General features: G+C 43.6%; 1 protein-coding gene and 1 long non-coding RNA gene across 2 annotated transcripts in view; both read right to left on the bottom strand.

Moving 5' to 3' along the window:
* The window catches only part of COL5A1 (collagen type V alpha 1 chain), a 238,371-nt gene extending 229,756 nt beyond the window's left edge, over positions 1-8,615 (bottom strand). The window contains exon 1 of the mRNA XM_039506169.1: positions 7,974-8,615. Coding sequence (XP_039362103.1) covers positions 7,974-8,067 — 94 coding nt within the window. The 5' untranslated portion in view covers positions 8,068-8,615. The remainder of the gene's footprint in view (positions 1-7,973) is intronic.
* A 4,278-nt stretch (positions 8,616-12,893) lies between these two features.
* Positions 12,894-15,096, bottom strand: LOC120386963. The gene is made up of 4 exons (XR_005589987.1): positions 14,796-15,096; positions 14,159-14,282; positions 14,001-14,068; positions 12,894-13,092 (listed from the first exon to the last, which is right to left on the bottom strand). It is a non-coding gene; the product is annotated as an uncharacterized LOC120386963 (long non-coding RNA).
* Between the last annotated feature and the right edge of the window lie 1,164 nt (positions 15,097-16,260).

The raw sequence follows: 16,260 nt of genomic DNA, 5'->3' as shown, positions 1-16,260 counted from the left end.
GCAGCCATGATTGGTAACGCTCAGATTGCACAGCTCAGTACTGAGTCCCAGGGCTTGGAATAAAGGCGCTCCTGGTAACACAAGATAGAACAGGGGAGTCCTGGCATCCCAAAAGCTAGAAGAAAATCGTCTTTTTGTAAATGTATATGCTGGGACAAACTTGTGGCTGTGCACGTGCACATGTCTAGTGCATGCACATCAGACACACACCAGGGTTTTCCCCCTTTTTAGGGCTTGTCTACACTTCAAAGACAATTCGGATTAAGGTAGCGTGTGAATTTAAATCATAATAGCTATTCTGGGATAACGGCATCTGTGGACACTCATATTTCGGAAGAAGAGTGCCTTTAGCTTCATCCACTTGGAGTACCTAGTCCGGAATAACGCCATATGTAGACAAGCCCTTATTCTCCCTTTGACATGCACAACAACCGGGAAAACAAACACAACTGTGCCGCAAGGCTATGGTATTCACTCAACAGTTAGGATACCAAATCTAACCTTCAACGCTGCATGCTTGCAACCCACAGACACCACACACAGAACTAGAGAGCTGATCACTCTGGATATTTTGCAAAGGAAAATACATCATGGACTCTTTCCTCCTTTAAGAGCCTCCTGCAAACAGATTTATTAAGACAGGCTCATAATCCGTACCCTAAGTTTCCTCCTACATGCATGCTCATGCTCACACATACAGAAAGAGAGAGAGAGAGAACTAAATCATGGAATTAAAGAGATGCTGCCTAACTTCAGCATTCATTCACCCCACTTGCATCATTCCTCTTCAGTGGGTTTTTTCACCCCCCATATACCTATTTGCATAATGTTTAACTAGACTATAAGCGCTGGAGTGGAAATCTCATTCTCCATTCTGATTTCACTTGCACTGGAACAAACTGGCAGTAACTCCCTTGACGTCAATGGGGCTACGGCAGTGGAAAACCAATGCGAGCGAGATCTGAATCAGGCCCCTAGTCTTCATATTCATCTAAAGTAATTAGCACATTGTTGGCTCACTACAAATAATAATTAATATCTGGAGGAATTAAACATGCCCCCATATCATCCCAAATTAACAGTAAGCTTAAACGCCTTAATTTCATTTTTAGTTAAGAGATCTAGTTTATTCTTCCAAGGCAATTCTCAAAACTCTCCCCATGCCTTCCCTTACCTTTGTCCCCATTTTCCTGTTTTACGTTGTAAAACCTGTTCAGGGCAAGGAATGCGTCTTGTGAATTTATGGGGCCGTACTAATGATTACTACTAACAACCATCCTGTGGGCAAACACGGCTGTTCAAGTACAAAGCCATCATGTCTGCAACTTGCACCAAACGGAACAAGGATCTCATGTCCCTGGACGGATGGTTCTCTTGTCTGCAAGGCCCATAGGTTAGGACACTTGTGGCTTTTCCCCTTCCTCTGCCTGGGGGCTCAACACTCAGGGCAGAGCTTGTTTCAGCAGCTGTGTGCTTGGAAAGCTGCCCATCCAAGGACGTTACTGCCCTCGCACTTAAGATCAGTGTCAATCACTGAAATCAGTGGAGTCACACTATGGTGCATGATGAGAGGAGAGAACTAAGATGTTGGCGGTCGCTGGCCTCTGCCACTTGATGGGTCCCACCCTGGCAATGGACCCCAACCTAGACCACAAAATATTGTCACTGGAGCTGGCTTTCCAGATTGTTGAGATTTTTTTTCGCCCCAAAAGATGGTTGCCAGTTTTTTCAACTAGCAGCAATAACAAGAATGATAATAGCATCTGCATCACACACCTTCCATTTGTGGATCACAAAGCACTTCACAAACATCGATTAAGTGTAAGTTTTTAATGGTGAGGGTAATTACCAACTGGCACCATTTTACCAAGGGGTGTGGTGGATTCTCCATCACTGGCAATTTTTAAATCAAGATTCAATGCGTTTCCAAAAGATCTGCTCTAGGAATTATTTGGAGGAAGGTCTCTGGCTGGTCATACAGGAGGTCAGACTAGACGATCACAATAGTCCCTTCTGGCCTGGGGATCTCTAGATTACTGATCTCCCACATTCCCTCCCACGTGGCTTGCAAGGAAGGTAGTAAAAACAAACAGCATCACCCCAGCCCTTTTGCAAATGGATAAAATGGAGCACTCAGGGACTACGACTGGGATTTTGAAATTCAATGGGAGACAGGTGTCTAAACCTCTTAGGGCACTTTGGAAATCCCCGTTGGGATGACGTAGCCACATAGCAAATCAATGGCAGACTCAGAAATGACCCCCAGTCAGATGCCCTGTATGCCCGCTCTACCATTCCATCTCTACAGGACACTGTTCTGCCCACTCTCCAGTCATGAGCCACATAGGGCACTTGCTGGCACTGTTCTGAAATTATTCCTGCATTTGATACTTGTCTACAGTAGAGTGACCAGATGTCCTGTTTTTAAAGGGACAGACCCGTTTTTTGGGATTTTTTCTTATATAGGTGCCTATTACTCCCCACCTCCATCCCCTGTCCCGTTTTTTCACAGTTGCTATCAGGTCACCCTAGTCTACAGAATACATGCAAACACATACAATGAATTAAATAATGACAGGGTCCCAGAGTAGTCAATAATGTAGTGAGGAAGAACAATTCCCTCCCTTGCAGGAATCACTGGGTGAAATTCTAAGCCCTGTGTGATGCAGGAGGTCAGAGGAGTTATCCCTGCTATCTATGGCTGAGATTTTCATAGCCAAAAAGGAGATTTAGACACATGGTCCCCCCTTGAAATGAATAGGTACGGTGCATTCATATTTCTTAAGTGGCTTCGGAAAAATCTCTGCCTAACAATCTATGCACAATCATCATACTGACAGTACAGACAGACAGGTTCATGCTGTCTAAAGACAAATCTGTTAGAAGTGCCAGCAGGTGTCCCATCCAACAGTAAGGAAAGCGGATCAGAGGGGGAAAGTGATCCTTTTATTTATTCATTCACTGTTATTACTCAGAGTACCTGAAATCTTAAAAACAGACTCGACACTCACGAATATTTACTGATATATTATGCTTTATGGACCAGAACACACTGAAATCAATAAGAATCTATCCATTAACTTTAACGGAAGCTGGATCAGGCTCTCTGAGAACGGATGTTCCTATCGCTAACATTAAACTTCTGCTCCAGGAAGTATACTTAAACTCTGGACAAAGATTAAAGTGAGGTGACAGGGTGGGAAGAGGGAGGAGAGGCAGACGTAGGAAATAAATTGCCAAATCTCCTATTTTTAAAAACAGACCAAAGAGCCATTTCCTGGAAAGTCTGCTCTTATAGATTTATTTCTCAAGTCCAGACAGAAACCTTGGATTATCTAAGCCATGTGTCTATAAATGGGTACTTTCACTAATGCAGAGGTATTGGAGTAAATATGCCACATATGTGTATTTTGCTTATTCACATCTGTTTTTATGCCAGTGCCTCCCTCTGAAAAAAAAATTTAAAGAGGCTGGGAGGATATATGTACTGTTTCTTTGAATCGATAGCCAGCAGACATGCAGGGTGAGGAAGAGGAGAAAGGGCTAGCTTAGGGATAATGCTAATTTCTTTATCTTAATAAAGCTCCTTATGCAGTGTTGGAGGAAAGCATTTAGTTCTGTGATTCCTTACTATTGTCACATGACAAAGGGCTAATTCCACTTTCGTTTATTTACAGGACTTCAGACTTTACCAGATACACCAAAATTTCCTTTCTTAACATATACTTCAAGTTCCACAGGGAAAAAGATGAATCCAGACACAGTAACTACAGAGTGTTACATGGAGTGCCAGGTACAGTACAGATGTTTATATGCACCACACAGAGAGAGAAATACCACCCACAACACATCCTATGAAGTTTCAAGCAGTGGGTTATACCTGGTTAATAAGGCAAGTTTGATTCTGACCAGCCCCAGGATAGAAACGTATTTTATGCCATGTTCAGGACTTTCCAACAAGCCACATGATTCCTCTACAAAAAGCACTTTTTTGTGGTGGCTGAAAGAACCTCCTTTATCCTCAGAGCTGTTAATCCTCATACCAGTGCCACAAACTGGGAATCTGAGCTCACCTCCATGGCTTCCTTTCTCAGTGCACACACCCACTCTTCTCCTTTCATCTCTCACATCTGGATCCCTGGCACATAGCACAAGGGTATGAAAAGTAAGAAAATGGGAACCACATGATCAACTCGTGCCAAGACTTTTAACTGACAGATGTCTGCGGCCAACAGACTATCCCTATGCTGCGACCTGTCAGAGTAACCAGGAGGCACCACGCCAATCTAATAATCAGCTTCAGTTGCTTTGTGTGTTAAAAAGAAAACTGCTAAGGGAGAGGTTTTGTCCCTTTAAACAAGAAGGTTTGGGCCTTTTTCCCATAGTAAGGATTCATACTCTCTTTGCAGTTCCCTTCTGTTGGTCCTAACAGAGCCATTATTTCCGCATGCCCTAGGTGTAAGGGCAAAATACTTTTGTTTATAGGATTAACCTTATTATTAAAGGGCTTTTCATCCAGTAGGAATCAGTGTTGCAGATCTAGGATAATTATACCCCAAATGACTCATCAGCCTTCAAACCACAAGGAGTAGAAATCAGCTCGAAAGCGTAAAGGGTCCAGTACTGATGGCTAAAAGGCCCTGATTAACAGGCCCGCTTGCAGCATGACACCGACAATTCCTAAGTACATTTAGTGGGGAAGGAGCCACGCCCCTTTCAGCGCTGGTTTTCAGTGCATCCTCCACCGTGTCGAATGTTTATCCCTGGTCATTTAGGGCCTAGGCAAAAATAATGATGCTGGGGCCTAATAACGCCGAATACGGAGTGTGTGCAATTTCCATCGATTTTGTTGGGCGCTGAGGCCACTCAATAGCTGGCGGAATCGGCCCCTTGGTTATGGCATTGACACTATTTCACCCCACATGCCATTCTACGTGACAATGGGGAAGAGACCACTACAGGGAAGGGGGAGTGGTTTGAGAAGCGTCTGCATCCTGCCTTTGGAATATACATGGTTTCACTGAATAAGGGATGCTAGTCAGCTGACTCCGATGCATCCCCGTCAACTTCTGAATGGGGCGTGTACTACTGTAGCTTATTAAAAAAAACAAATTATCCATAAAGTTCTGTTCCAAGGTGGTATAATTCTCCCCCTTCTCAAGAAACACGTCACTAACAATGAGACCACAAGGCACGTTTTCCATTGGACATCAGAACTGTTGCCTGACATCCATTCCAGACTAACAGGGTCATATTTCTCCTGGTATAGCCACTCCTATCCTTTTCAACTGGAAAAAATATTAAACTGTCCTAAGTGGCCAGAGACACAGAATATTATTTCCTTAGCTCATTCTAGACTACTGTAAACAGCCAAGGGGAGAAGCAACAGATGGTAACAAAATACTTAATAATTTCCAGCATTTTTATTTCTTTTCAAAGACCATGCTGTGCATTCTTATTACATTTTTCTCCACCACTAAAGGAAATGGCTGTTTCCAAAAATATTCGCCCAGAAACCTGATTCACTTTTATGAGGATCTGTAAAAATAAAGAGAGACTCCAACTTTGTCTGTCAGTTAAATTCAATGTGACACCACTTGTAAAAAAAAAAAACAGGGGTCACTGTGGTTTGGAAAGAAATCACTGAGACAGCCCAGCTCATGTCACTTATGGCATAGCCTCTAGAATAAATCAATGTCTGCAAATAATTTTCTTTTCCCCCTTGAATAGCAGAGGTGTATTTGCTCCTGAGCAGGACAAAAGAGAAGTGAGTTTTCACTTCATTGCATTTTATTTCTGTTTTATTTTAGTCGTTTTAAGAAATTGGGATTAAATAAAAAGGGAAAGAGAATTTAACTGCGGTTGGGGGGAAGTTAACCAGATAAAAGAATGTTAGACGTTGCCTTTAAATAACCAAATCTGGCTCCTCCCACATCTGAGTAATCCAATATCATACCAGGAAGCTCACTGGAAACATTCAAGACCTTTCACTTCAAAGAGAGATGCTACTCAGAACAGAAAGATTTCTATACACTGACAGTTATAGATGCATGGAACCTCCTAGTCCATAATGATCCAAATGAACCTCCTAGTCCTGATCCAAATCTCCCTGAAGCCAATGAGTAGTCTCCCTAAAAGCACTCCAAAGAATACAGACTGATAGTATGTCTAAGCTGCTATGACACTACTAAAATACATCCCTGGCTAATCGGTCTGCAACAGGACTGCAAAAACTTTGTATGCTTTCCATTTAAATTTCTGAAATTGACAAGGATTTAGCAATCTAAAAATGACAAAAGAAGGTAGTACAATGGCCACTGATGTACGATCGAGGAGCTGACTGCTTTGAAAGAGGATGGTCCCAGAAAATATTCTTTCCTCTATCCAAATATGAAGATGGACATCAGATCCGGTCCCTATCCAGCCAAAGACAATTGCTCCAGGTCATAATCCAATAGATTTGCAATGCAATAAACCATTTGGGAGTCACTCTGAGGTGATATTACAACTTCAGTGGTGGAAAAACTAAATATTTTCTATCTCACCTAAGAACTTTTTCTTGCAATTTTTGACAAGTCCATTCCCTCCTTTTTTATAAATAGGTCCTCTTGGGTTAGAACGAAGAACCTTGAAATGACAATAATTGATCATTATTCTGTTATGGTCTGAATCCCCCATGGCTTGTCTTGGTAACACATAATGTGCCAACCAGTGGTTGGGCTTTCAAATGAACTTATGCGAACTTCAGAATTAAGGCTGAAGCTAAGACAGGCTGTTATTAAATGCTTTTGCTAGTCAGTAACATTGGAATCTCAGTTTGACATTAGCTGCCACCCATTCAGTTGGCCCTGACTGTCCTGCAAAACTCCATCATGGTTCCTATCTCGCCTTTTAAAATCATCAAAGTGGTTTTGCCCCCAAAACCTCCTCTTATTCTTCCTCCCACAGTACTATAAAAGGAAATCCGAAATAAATATTGCTCTGTAGTATTCGCAGACCACAGACCTCTGCAGGTACCCTTTAGAACCTCAGTAGAGTTAAACTATTGTAAGTTCAAAGAACTTTCAAGGTAGATTCATCAGTATTCATCTATCCGGCCTATGCATTCCAGAGTTAATAACTGTGAAAGCCAGTATTAAAATTAACAAAAAAAAAAACACTTCTCAAAAAGTAACAAAATCAAGTACTCAGTCCCCCTTTTCTAGAATGCAAAAAAGGTGACTCGTGGATCTGGTGGTTTTTGTCCCAACTGTTGCATTTTGTAGTTTCTCCTTCACCAAACCCAGCCACCGTGATTTGGAGGGGGGGAAAAATGCAAAACTGAGTTAACAAAAGTACAGGCAGCATACAACAGAGGGCGTCCGCTTTCTACGTTTCTAAAAGCAAAGTTTGCAAAAGTTTTTTGCACTGAGATCTCTTGCTTTGATCCGGGAGAGAAGAGAACCGAATATTTCTTGATAAAAGTTTGCTCTCTTCCAGCAGAAACTATGCAAAGAAGAGACTTACAATTAATCCAAAATATCTGTATAGGGAAACAACAAAAGTCACTCAAAATTCATTTTGATTCCTTTTTTTCAAATGTGCCTGGCAACTGGCAGATCTGTTTTAAGGGGAAAAAAGGATTGTGTTTTAACTTTTCTCCCCTTTATGGGCCCCCTGACAAATGGCATTCACAGGACTTAGGCAGCTAAAACTTTTTTTTTTTTTTTTGGAATGCATTGAGTAAGAAAAGACAACTGTTTTGCAAAGCGCAATAGAAAGCAAGCTTTTCTTTCTTGTTACAAGTTTTCTGAAGCCTTCAGCCAGCTCACCCATATATTTGCTCCAGACACAGATGACATGAACATTAGTCAACAGCAATCATGTTTTAACAAGGCTAAGTTAAATAAGGGAGAGAGAAAGCTATTTCTGTCGCCTGCAGGCAAACTATTTATTAAGGACACAAAGAACGCATATAAACAAAAGTGCCTTACCTGCTTTGCTTTGAGAAATTGCACAGAGGAGAAATAGTGCTATAGTTTTGGTCCTTATCCAACTTCTTCTTTTCCACCTTGTGTGCGTATCCATGGTCCACAATAAAAGGGGGATCAGCTTGGGTGGGGGATTGAGCAAACGCTCACACAACCTTAGGTCTGGGGTAGAAAAATCAAAGGAAAAGGCTCAGATCCCCCACCCCCCAGAAGAAGCAACTTTTATAAAGCCATGAGCCGGACGTGTGTGTTTGATTGGTATTAACTAGGATGAGGGTCTGAACTTTCTCTGTTACTGTATTTTTGTTTTGGCTTGTCTTGCTTCCTTGGTATAGCAGGTCCTTCTTCGCTTCCCTCCCGTCTCTCCTCCTCCTCTTGGTCTGATTCTTCTCGGGCTTCCCCTCTCAAGTGATGTCCCCCTTCCCCTGACTAATCGAGGAGTGGAAACTTTTTTTTCTTCCCTTCTTCTTTTAAAGCAGATGCGAGAGATTGTCAATCGAGATCCAGTGCAGCAAATCAGAGTTTAGAAAGCTGCAGAGCTCTGCCCCCTTTAACTGGAGTCCAGGAGCAACGGGGGGTGGGAAGAGGGAAAGAAGTTTTTGAGAGAGAGAGAGAGAAATTGAATGTGTGGCATGGGGAGAGTTTTCTTCCTCTCTTCCTTTGGCAGCCTCGACTTCTTTCCCCGTCTCTCTCCAACCAGATCCGAGAGCTGCACAGGAGGCAGGTCCCAGCGGCAAGTTTGAATGTGCAGCCAGAGACAGGAAACCGAGCTGTTGCAAACAAGTTGCTGCTGTACTGGGCTCTTTTGCTCATTGAGTCGTTTGAGTTCAAGGAGTTTAGGGTCCGAATCTATCAGTGCATGGGAGATGTTGCAGGGTTGCTTTGTTTGTTTTCCATCCCCAGCACCAGGAGTCCAGAGGACCTACAAGAAGCCTAAAGATTTTTTAATTCAGGGTTCAGTGTTTCTTGATTTTTTGTGCTTCTTGGGACAAGAGGGAAATAGCGTCAGAGCAAAAAGAAACAAAATTGCAATGGCAGAATAAAAAGCAATGTTTTCAGATCGGTTGCAAAAGATTGGTTTGCAACAGGTTAACCGGGGAGTGGGTGGAAGGTGAATGGGGATGTTAAATGGAGGAATTAGAGAGAGAAGGTGGCCGAGGGAATATCTTGTATTGGACCAATTTCAGTTGGTGGAAGAGACAAGCTTTCAATTTACACAGAGCGCTGGGTAAGCTTGACTCTAGTGCCAACCAAAGTTGGCCCAGTAAAAGATATGACCTTGTCTCTGTAATATCCTGGGCCCAACAGGGAATCAACAACCCTGCAAACAACACATGAGGAAATAGTTATTGCCCAACCGAGCGCAGTTATGAGCTGAACAGCTAAATGAGCGTGTGAAACCTCAGCCCCCAAGTTCAGCGTGGCCGGACCCTCGTTGGCAAATGGACTGAGGAAGAAGGAAAACTTTGAAAAACGGTTAAAGGCATTAAAGCTTTTACATGCCTTTAGGACTGCACTTATTACGGTTTGCCACTGTATCCAATACAGAGCTCCTCCACTCCCACTGCTGATGGGACCTCGGTTGTGTCTCTGCCCACTGGGTGCAATCCCGGCTCTGTTGAAGTCAACGGCCAAACTCCCATTGACTTCAGTGGGGCCAGGATTTCACCCGCAGACCCTAGGACTTACCTATTTGGAGACCCCACCCTTTGTCTCCATGATCTCACTATATCCTGTGTCATTCTTAAGCTTCTCAACTGTCCTGGGTCGTCATCACTGGCCAGTTTTATGGTTTTCGTCATCCCCTGGCAAACCTCCCATTGATTTGCTGGTGTGTGGAGTGGACCCTTCTGTATTGGACTCAAATCTTGCTCCTCTATCTAGGTATTGATATTGTCCCTGACTCTGCAGTAATTATGCAATACTGTTTTGCTGACCTGCAGTTTATAGTCAGCGTTGGTCAACTCGGAGGTAATTTTGCTGTTGGTAGTGTAGTTTATGTATTTTAGAGCACTCAGCTGGGAGCCAGGACTTCTAGGATCTGTTCCAGATTCATGTGCTCATGGACAGGTCACTGAACCTCTGTGCTTCAGTTTACCCATTGGGCATGTTGAGAGGTTTAGCTACTTACTGTTTGTAAAGCTCTTTCCAGCATGAAAGGGGTTGGGCAGTGCCAAGTATTATTAATGGGCCAGATGGTCCCCTCCAGCCCCACAGGCAGAAAACCCACCCGATCTACAGGAGTAAGGAATGGGAAAGTAGTGATTCCCCTCCTCACACACACACACCTTAGAGAAAGTGCCTGTGCACAGGCTGGATCAGAGGGAAAGAGCTGGCAGGTAGTGAGGATGATAGGATAGCAGCTCTCTAGGGCATTATCTTCCACTACCAAGCACAAATGGATCATGTCAGCATTCATGTATCTGCTTTCCCTTTCTACAAGTGACCCCCCCCCCCAAAGCAAGCTTCAGGGGAGGAACTGCCAGTGTGACCCACAGGCAATATACTGTCTAGAGGGTTCCTGTGAGAACCATGAGCCAGTGAAGGGAGGCAGGACTTGTGCACACATCCCCTAAGATCATGTGCAGTTTGAGGGATCTCATGGTTTAGGGAGCGTAATCCTATGCACCTGAAGGAATCAGCACTTCCTTGTCCCCTAATTAGGAGAAGCTGAGATGGCCCATCATTATTGCATTGATAGAAAATAAGCCAGATTCCCCTATTTCAGAATAATGACCCCTAGCCCACGCAAGGAGTTACATAAATCTGGGTTGTTTTTCTTTTGTGGTGGTGGAGGGGGTTATAATATTTTTGGCCAGGTTAAAGCTTAATTTAGACACCCACAGCAGCTGTTTGTCAATTGGGGTCTGTTTTTAGCCTGTGTTACAGCTGGCTTGACTCAAAGCACAAGAAGGTCAAGTGACGTGCCTGAGGTTCCTAAGAGAATCAATGGCTCATTCCAGATTAGGGGGTGGGACACTTCTGGCCTGCAGGCCTCTGGCCCTAATTATCAGAGTGCTGATTAGACCACACGGCCTCCTTTGAGAGATACTTAAGATCTTAAGAACATAAGAATGGCCAGACTGGGTCAGACCAAAGGTCCATCCAGCCCAGTATCCTGTCTGCCGACAGTAGCCAATGCCAGGTGCCCCAGAGGGAGTGAACCTAACAGGTAATGATCAAGTGATCTCTCTCCTGCCATCCATCTCCATCCTCTGACAAACAGAGGCTAGGGACACCATTCTTACCCATCCTGGCTAATGGACTTAACCTCCATGAATGTATATAGTTCTCTTTTAAACCCTGTTACAGTCCTAGCCTTCACAACCTGCTCAAGCAAGGAGTTCCAATGGTTGACTGTGCGCTGTGTGAAGAAGAACTTCCTTTTTTTACTTCTCACTCTCCTGAAAGGTTTTTAGCCACTAGGGCAGTGAGGTTCTGGAACAGCCTCCCAGTAGGAAGAGTGGGGGCAAATAACCTCATTTTTAAATGGAGCATGATACATTTATGAATGGGACTATATGATGGGCTTGCCTGTGATAGCATGGGACTGGACTGACTGACTGACCCCACAGGTTCCTTCCCATCTTATACAAAGTGACAAGGCTGAGAATGAGTTTGCCATCGAGCTGGGATTTTGTGTTGCGGCCCTGGAGTACGCATTAGGCCAGAGTAGCTCCTGCCCCCTTTAATATAAAAATAAACACAAATCATTTACAGCAGTTCTTACCGGCAGTAGTAACCACCTGCTGTGCATGTCCCTCTGGTCGCCTGAAGCTGGGACTGGACAACAGGGCAATAATTGCCCTGTTCTGTTCATTCCTTTTGAAGCACCTGGCACTGGCTGCTGTCAGAAGACAGGACACTGGACTAGATGGACCATTGATCTGACCCAGGGGGGTCATCCATTTCAGGCTGGTTTGTTCTCGGCACAGCTCAGCCATCCCTCCACTGCCACGCCCCGCCACTCTGCTAGTGATACTCACACTAGCTGGATGGGAGCTAGCACAAGTATGTACACGAGCAGGGGATTCACACACCCCGTGCGTAGCGTAGCTGTAGCCAGTGAAGTAGGGTGATCGTGGGGATGGTTGGCACCTCTCCTTCATTGTTGTTGACCTGCTGGGCTAGGTTTTTCCTACATTCCAACCCCCCTTGTCCCAATCAAAGTGGAGGTGTCCGCACACAAGCTACCTGAGAAACAGGACACTGGGGACAAAGTGGCCCCTGACTTGAATGAAGGATTAGGTGAAACGCGCATTAGCTGAAATCCCTTGACACATTAGCTCAGAAGAGTGAGAAATGCTTTGGATGGAGCCAAGTGTAGGTTTGATAAGATGCCAGTGATACTCCCTCCAAAATTATTCAGATGCAAACCCCTTAATTAATGAGTAGGTGCAGACTGGACAAATTAAGAGAATACTGTTCAGGTACCTAACGGGCGCCTGGAGTTGTTTCTATTTCAGGAGAGGTGTTACATCTACAGCCTTAAAAATCCTGGGGGCTTTCAGAGCACTCAGCCCACTCGTGCTGCAGCAGCAATAATGGTGTCCTGTGTTTATATAGCACCTTTCCTTCTGAGGTCAAGTGCTTTAGAAATGAGACATCCTATATAGGAATTCTCTTTCCTCACCGCTGATTTGCAACTGTCCCTGGGGTGGAGCTCAGGAGCCATTTCACAGCTCACAGCAACACTCCGCAACAGTATGAGAGGGGTTCAACCCCTCACGTAGTGATGGGGAGAAGAAGAAAACAAGCAATATATTAGGGCATTCTCTATGTAACTAGGACACTTAGAAGGGTCAGTGCCCCCTGTGGTTGCAAAGGGCCTCCACAGGCAGGATCCTCCTTTCCAGTAACCCCTTTTACCATAATAATAAAACAAAACAATAACTTGATCCATGGGAGAAGCAATGTCTGGATAGTTGTTTAATAGAGGCCCCAGCAAACCCTTCAAACCATTGCTGGTTTGAATGATGCTACAGGTGCTGTCTGACTTTGGTCTCTCAATTACTTGAATGCCGGAATCTCATTAGTTCTCTTGTCCCAGATGTGGTTGGCATTTCTGGTCATACAAAACAGCTCATTGTTTGGAAACGAGACCTTTTCTGTTTTGCTCCAGCTGCAAATGAGAGTCCCATTAGGGCTTTAATAGTCTCTTTAACAATTCTGTTGAAACTCTGTGCAATTTCAATGGCACACAGCCAGGGGAAGAAAAAAGTATTTTCTTACGTATGTTTAAGAACACATCATAGGGGAATGAAAGAAGAGGCACACTTAGAATGGTGCACTAGAACAGTGAAATTTACCCAGCATTCCAAGGAATGTCATTGTTGGGTTAAAAAGAACAAGGAGTCTTTGTGGCACCTTAGAGACTAACAAATTTATTTGAGCATAAGCTTTCGTGGGCTAAAACCCACTCCAGTGAAATGGGTTTTAGCCCACGAAAGCTTATGCTCAAATAAATTTGTTAGTCTCTAAGACCTGGTCTATGCTGAGGGTGTGGAATCAATCTAAAATGCGCAACTTCAGCTATGAGAACAGCGTAGCTGAAGTCAACGTATCTTAGATCAACTTAGAATCACTTACTTCGTGTCCTCGCAGCGCGGGATCGATGGCTGCCACTCTCCCGTTGCCTTTGCTTCCTCCTCTCGCTGAGCTGGAGTTCAGCAGTCAACGGAAGAGTGATTGAGGATCGATCTATTGTGTCTACATTACACACAATAAATCAATCCCCGATAGATCGATTGCTACCCGCTGATCTGGCAGGTAGTGCAGACGTACCCTAAGGTGCCACAAGGACTCCTCGTTCTTTTTGCTGATACAGACTAACATGGCTACCACTCTGAAAACTGTTGGATTAGCAAACCAAGGGATCAAACCAAGATCAACAGCTGCATCCTCAGCTGGTGTAACCTCAGATGGTGTAAATCGGAGTAGCTCCTTTGAGTTCAGTAAAGCCTTGCTGATTTACGCCATCTGAGGGTCTGGGCCTGAAAGATCTTGAGGAACAGTGGGAGCTGCAGTTACCAGCCTGATTTCAGATGAGCGCAGTTTTCCAGGTGATTTAAGTTCTTGTGCAGACCTGTTTGCTCCTCCTAAACAGGAATGGAGAGATACAGAACTGAGGCTTGCAGTGGCACACTGGAAAATTCCAAACTGAATGTGCCAAGATTAAAGAGCCAGACCTTTAAGACTGAATGAGCCAGACTGTCAGCTGCTGTGAACTGATGGAGCTTCATTGAAGTCAGAGGATCTGTGCTGGTTTACAGCAACTCGGGAGTCAGCCCAGCGTCAAACTGGGTCACGTAGCTTAGCAAAAGAGGATATTGGTTAGAGATGGTCAAATATTTACATTGTTTAAAAAAAATCTTTATTGGCCAAATATTTGCACATATAACAGCACTGAGTTCAGTTCACTGTTATTCCCGGGGGTCACTTTGCTTGGTAGCATTTGAAAAAGCCATTAGGTATTGGCCAAAATGTTTGTAAAGCCCACTCCTGTAATGAAATGTTGCATGATTGCATTATTCCGTAGGTTGAAAAGTTATGCTCAGCCAATCGGGTAGCAGAAACAATGCTATGTGACTTAGGTAACCAACTGCACATTGCAAACAGCTGCTGTGAATACTTTAAGCACATCCCATATGCTGACAATTGTCCTTCTGAGCTATTCGGTGAATTATTAGGAATAATAAATCCATTCAGGAATGATTCAGATAGGCACTATTAGTAACAAATATCACAATGAAATAGCCAAGAACAAGGTTTTTTTCCCCCTTTTTCTGCAATTATATGCCTTCTTTTTGGTTTCATTGCTAGCACCTGAACATGTGTGTCCTGTTAGAAGCTCTTCTTTAGGCACTGTCCAGCAGTGAAGTCATCATCCTGTATTATGACCTCATACCTTGTTGCCACGGACATGATTGCTGTAATAAATTCAACCGTATTACTTTAAAGAGAAAAATGATGTGAATTTAGTGCTGTTGAAAGGCCCTGGATTAAAAGCCTTGGAAATTAGAGCCCTCCATATAACCACAGAAGATCTCAACCATCTCCTGGAGGGACCACCTCTGTGGGTTGGAGGGGAATTCAGTGTCTCTGGCCCCATTCATTCCTTGGCCTCTGTTGACGCTGCCAAGTAGTGTCAGATGTGACAGTGGTTTATGTGACGTCAGCAACAATTCAGACATATGACTGGATTGCAGGATCAGGTGGGAGAAGTTGACGGAGAAAATGTGGCTGTTTGTGTATGTACAAACCTTGTGGATTATTAGCAATAGTGACAACTATATAAATAACACATGGCTGTCACTGCAAAAGGATCTGTGACTTTAAGCACAATTTGTACAAGATCAACAGTTCCCCTCTAGTGCCAAAAATCTGATGAATCTATGGACTATAGAAGGGGAAAAAAGCAATATTCAGATCAGAACAAGGATTCTTTACCCAATTTCGGGGGGGTGGGGGGAGGTGCGCGCATGCAACATGCATTTTTTTTTGTAGTTAATCTTAACCAATCCATTGATCCCTTGGTTTTTAATTCTGCTAGCTCTGATTTCTTATCTATACTATGACACTGAAAGTACTTTAGGAAAGTCTGAGATACACTGAATTACAAACCAAGGCGAGAACTGGAAAATCGTAAATCTAACAGGGCTGCCACTATAATGTAACCAGGATTCTAAAAAAGATTACATTGATGGAAAAAACATTCCTAGACCTTTCCTGATGATGTTGGATAGTTTTCCCTACTCTGTTTTGCCTCTGGTTCTGTGTGAGATTAATATAGTTTCTTTTAAAATATATTTTCTTCCCATTCATGCATATGACCACACAGACTGTAAACCTGATTCTCCTCTCACAGCAGTGTAAATGAGGAGTAACTCCACCAAAGCCAATGGTGCAAAACTGCCGATGAGCTCAGACTCGGATCCTGGGCATTGTACTTGTATCAAGGCATTCCAATTGACATAAAATGAGTTCCCTTGACGACAAGTACTCTATCAAAAGGGAAATGGACAAGATTTCAGGTCCCAAATGTGTGTTCTAATCTCATTAGCAAGAGTCCGCAGATTCCAGACTAGAAAGAAAGTTTGCTTCCATAATTGCCTTTCATTCGAAGCATTTTACAAACACTGATTAATTAAGCATCAAAATCCCTTTCCCAGTGAAGAAAGTATTATCCCCATTTTGCAGAATGGTCAACCCAGACAGAGAGATGTGAAAGGACTTTTCCTCTCCATCACTGGGAAATGAAAACAAAAATCCCTATTTTTGTAGGGCTTAC

This window comes from Mauremys reevesii, linkage group 19, assembly GCF_016161935.1.
Source record: "Mauremys reevesii isolate NIE-2019 linkage group 19, ASM1616193v1, whole genome shotgun sequence".
NCBI classification, from domain to species: domain Eukaryota; kingdom Metazoa; phylum Chordata; order Testudines; family Geoemydidae; genus Mauremys; species Mauremys reevesii.
The sequence above is the reverse complement of the archived record's forward strand: the minus strand, read 5'-3'. Positions and strand labels throughout refer to the sequence as shown.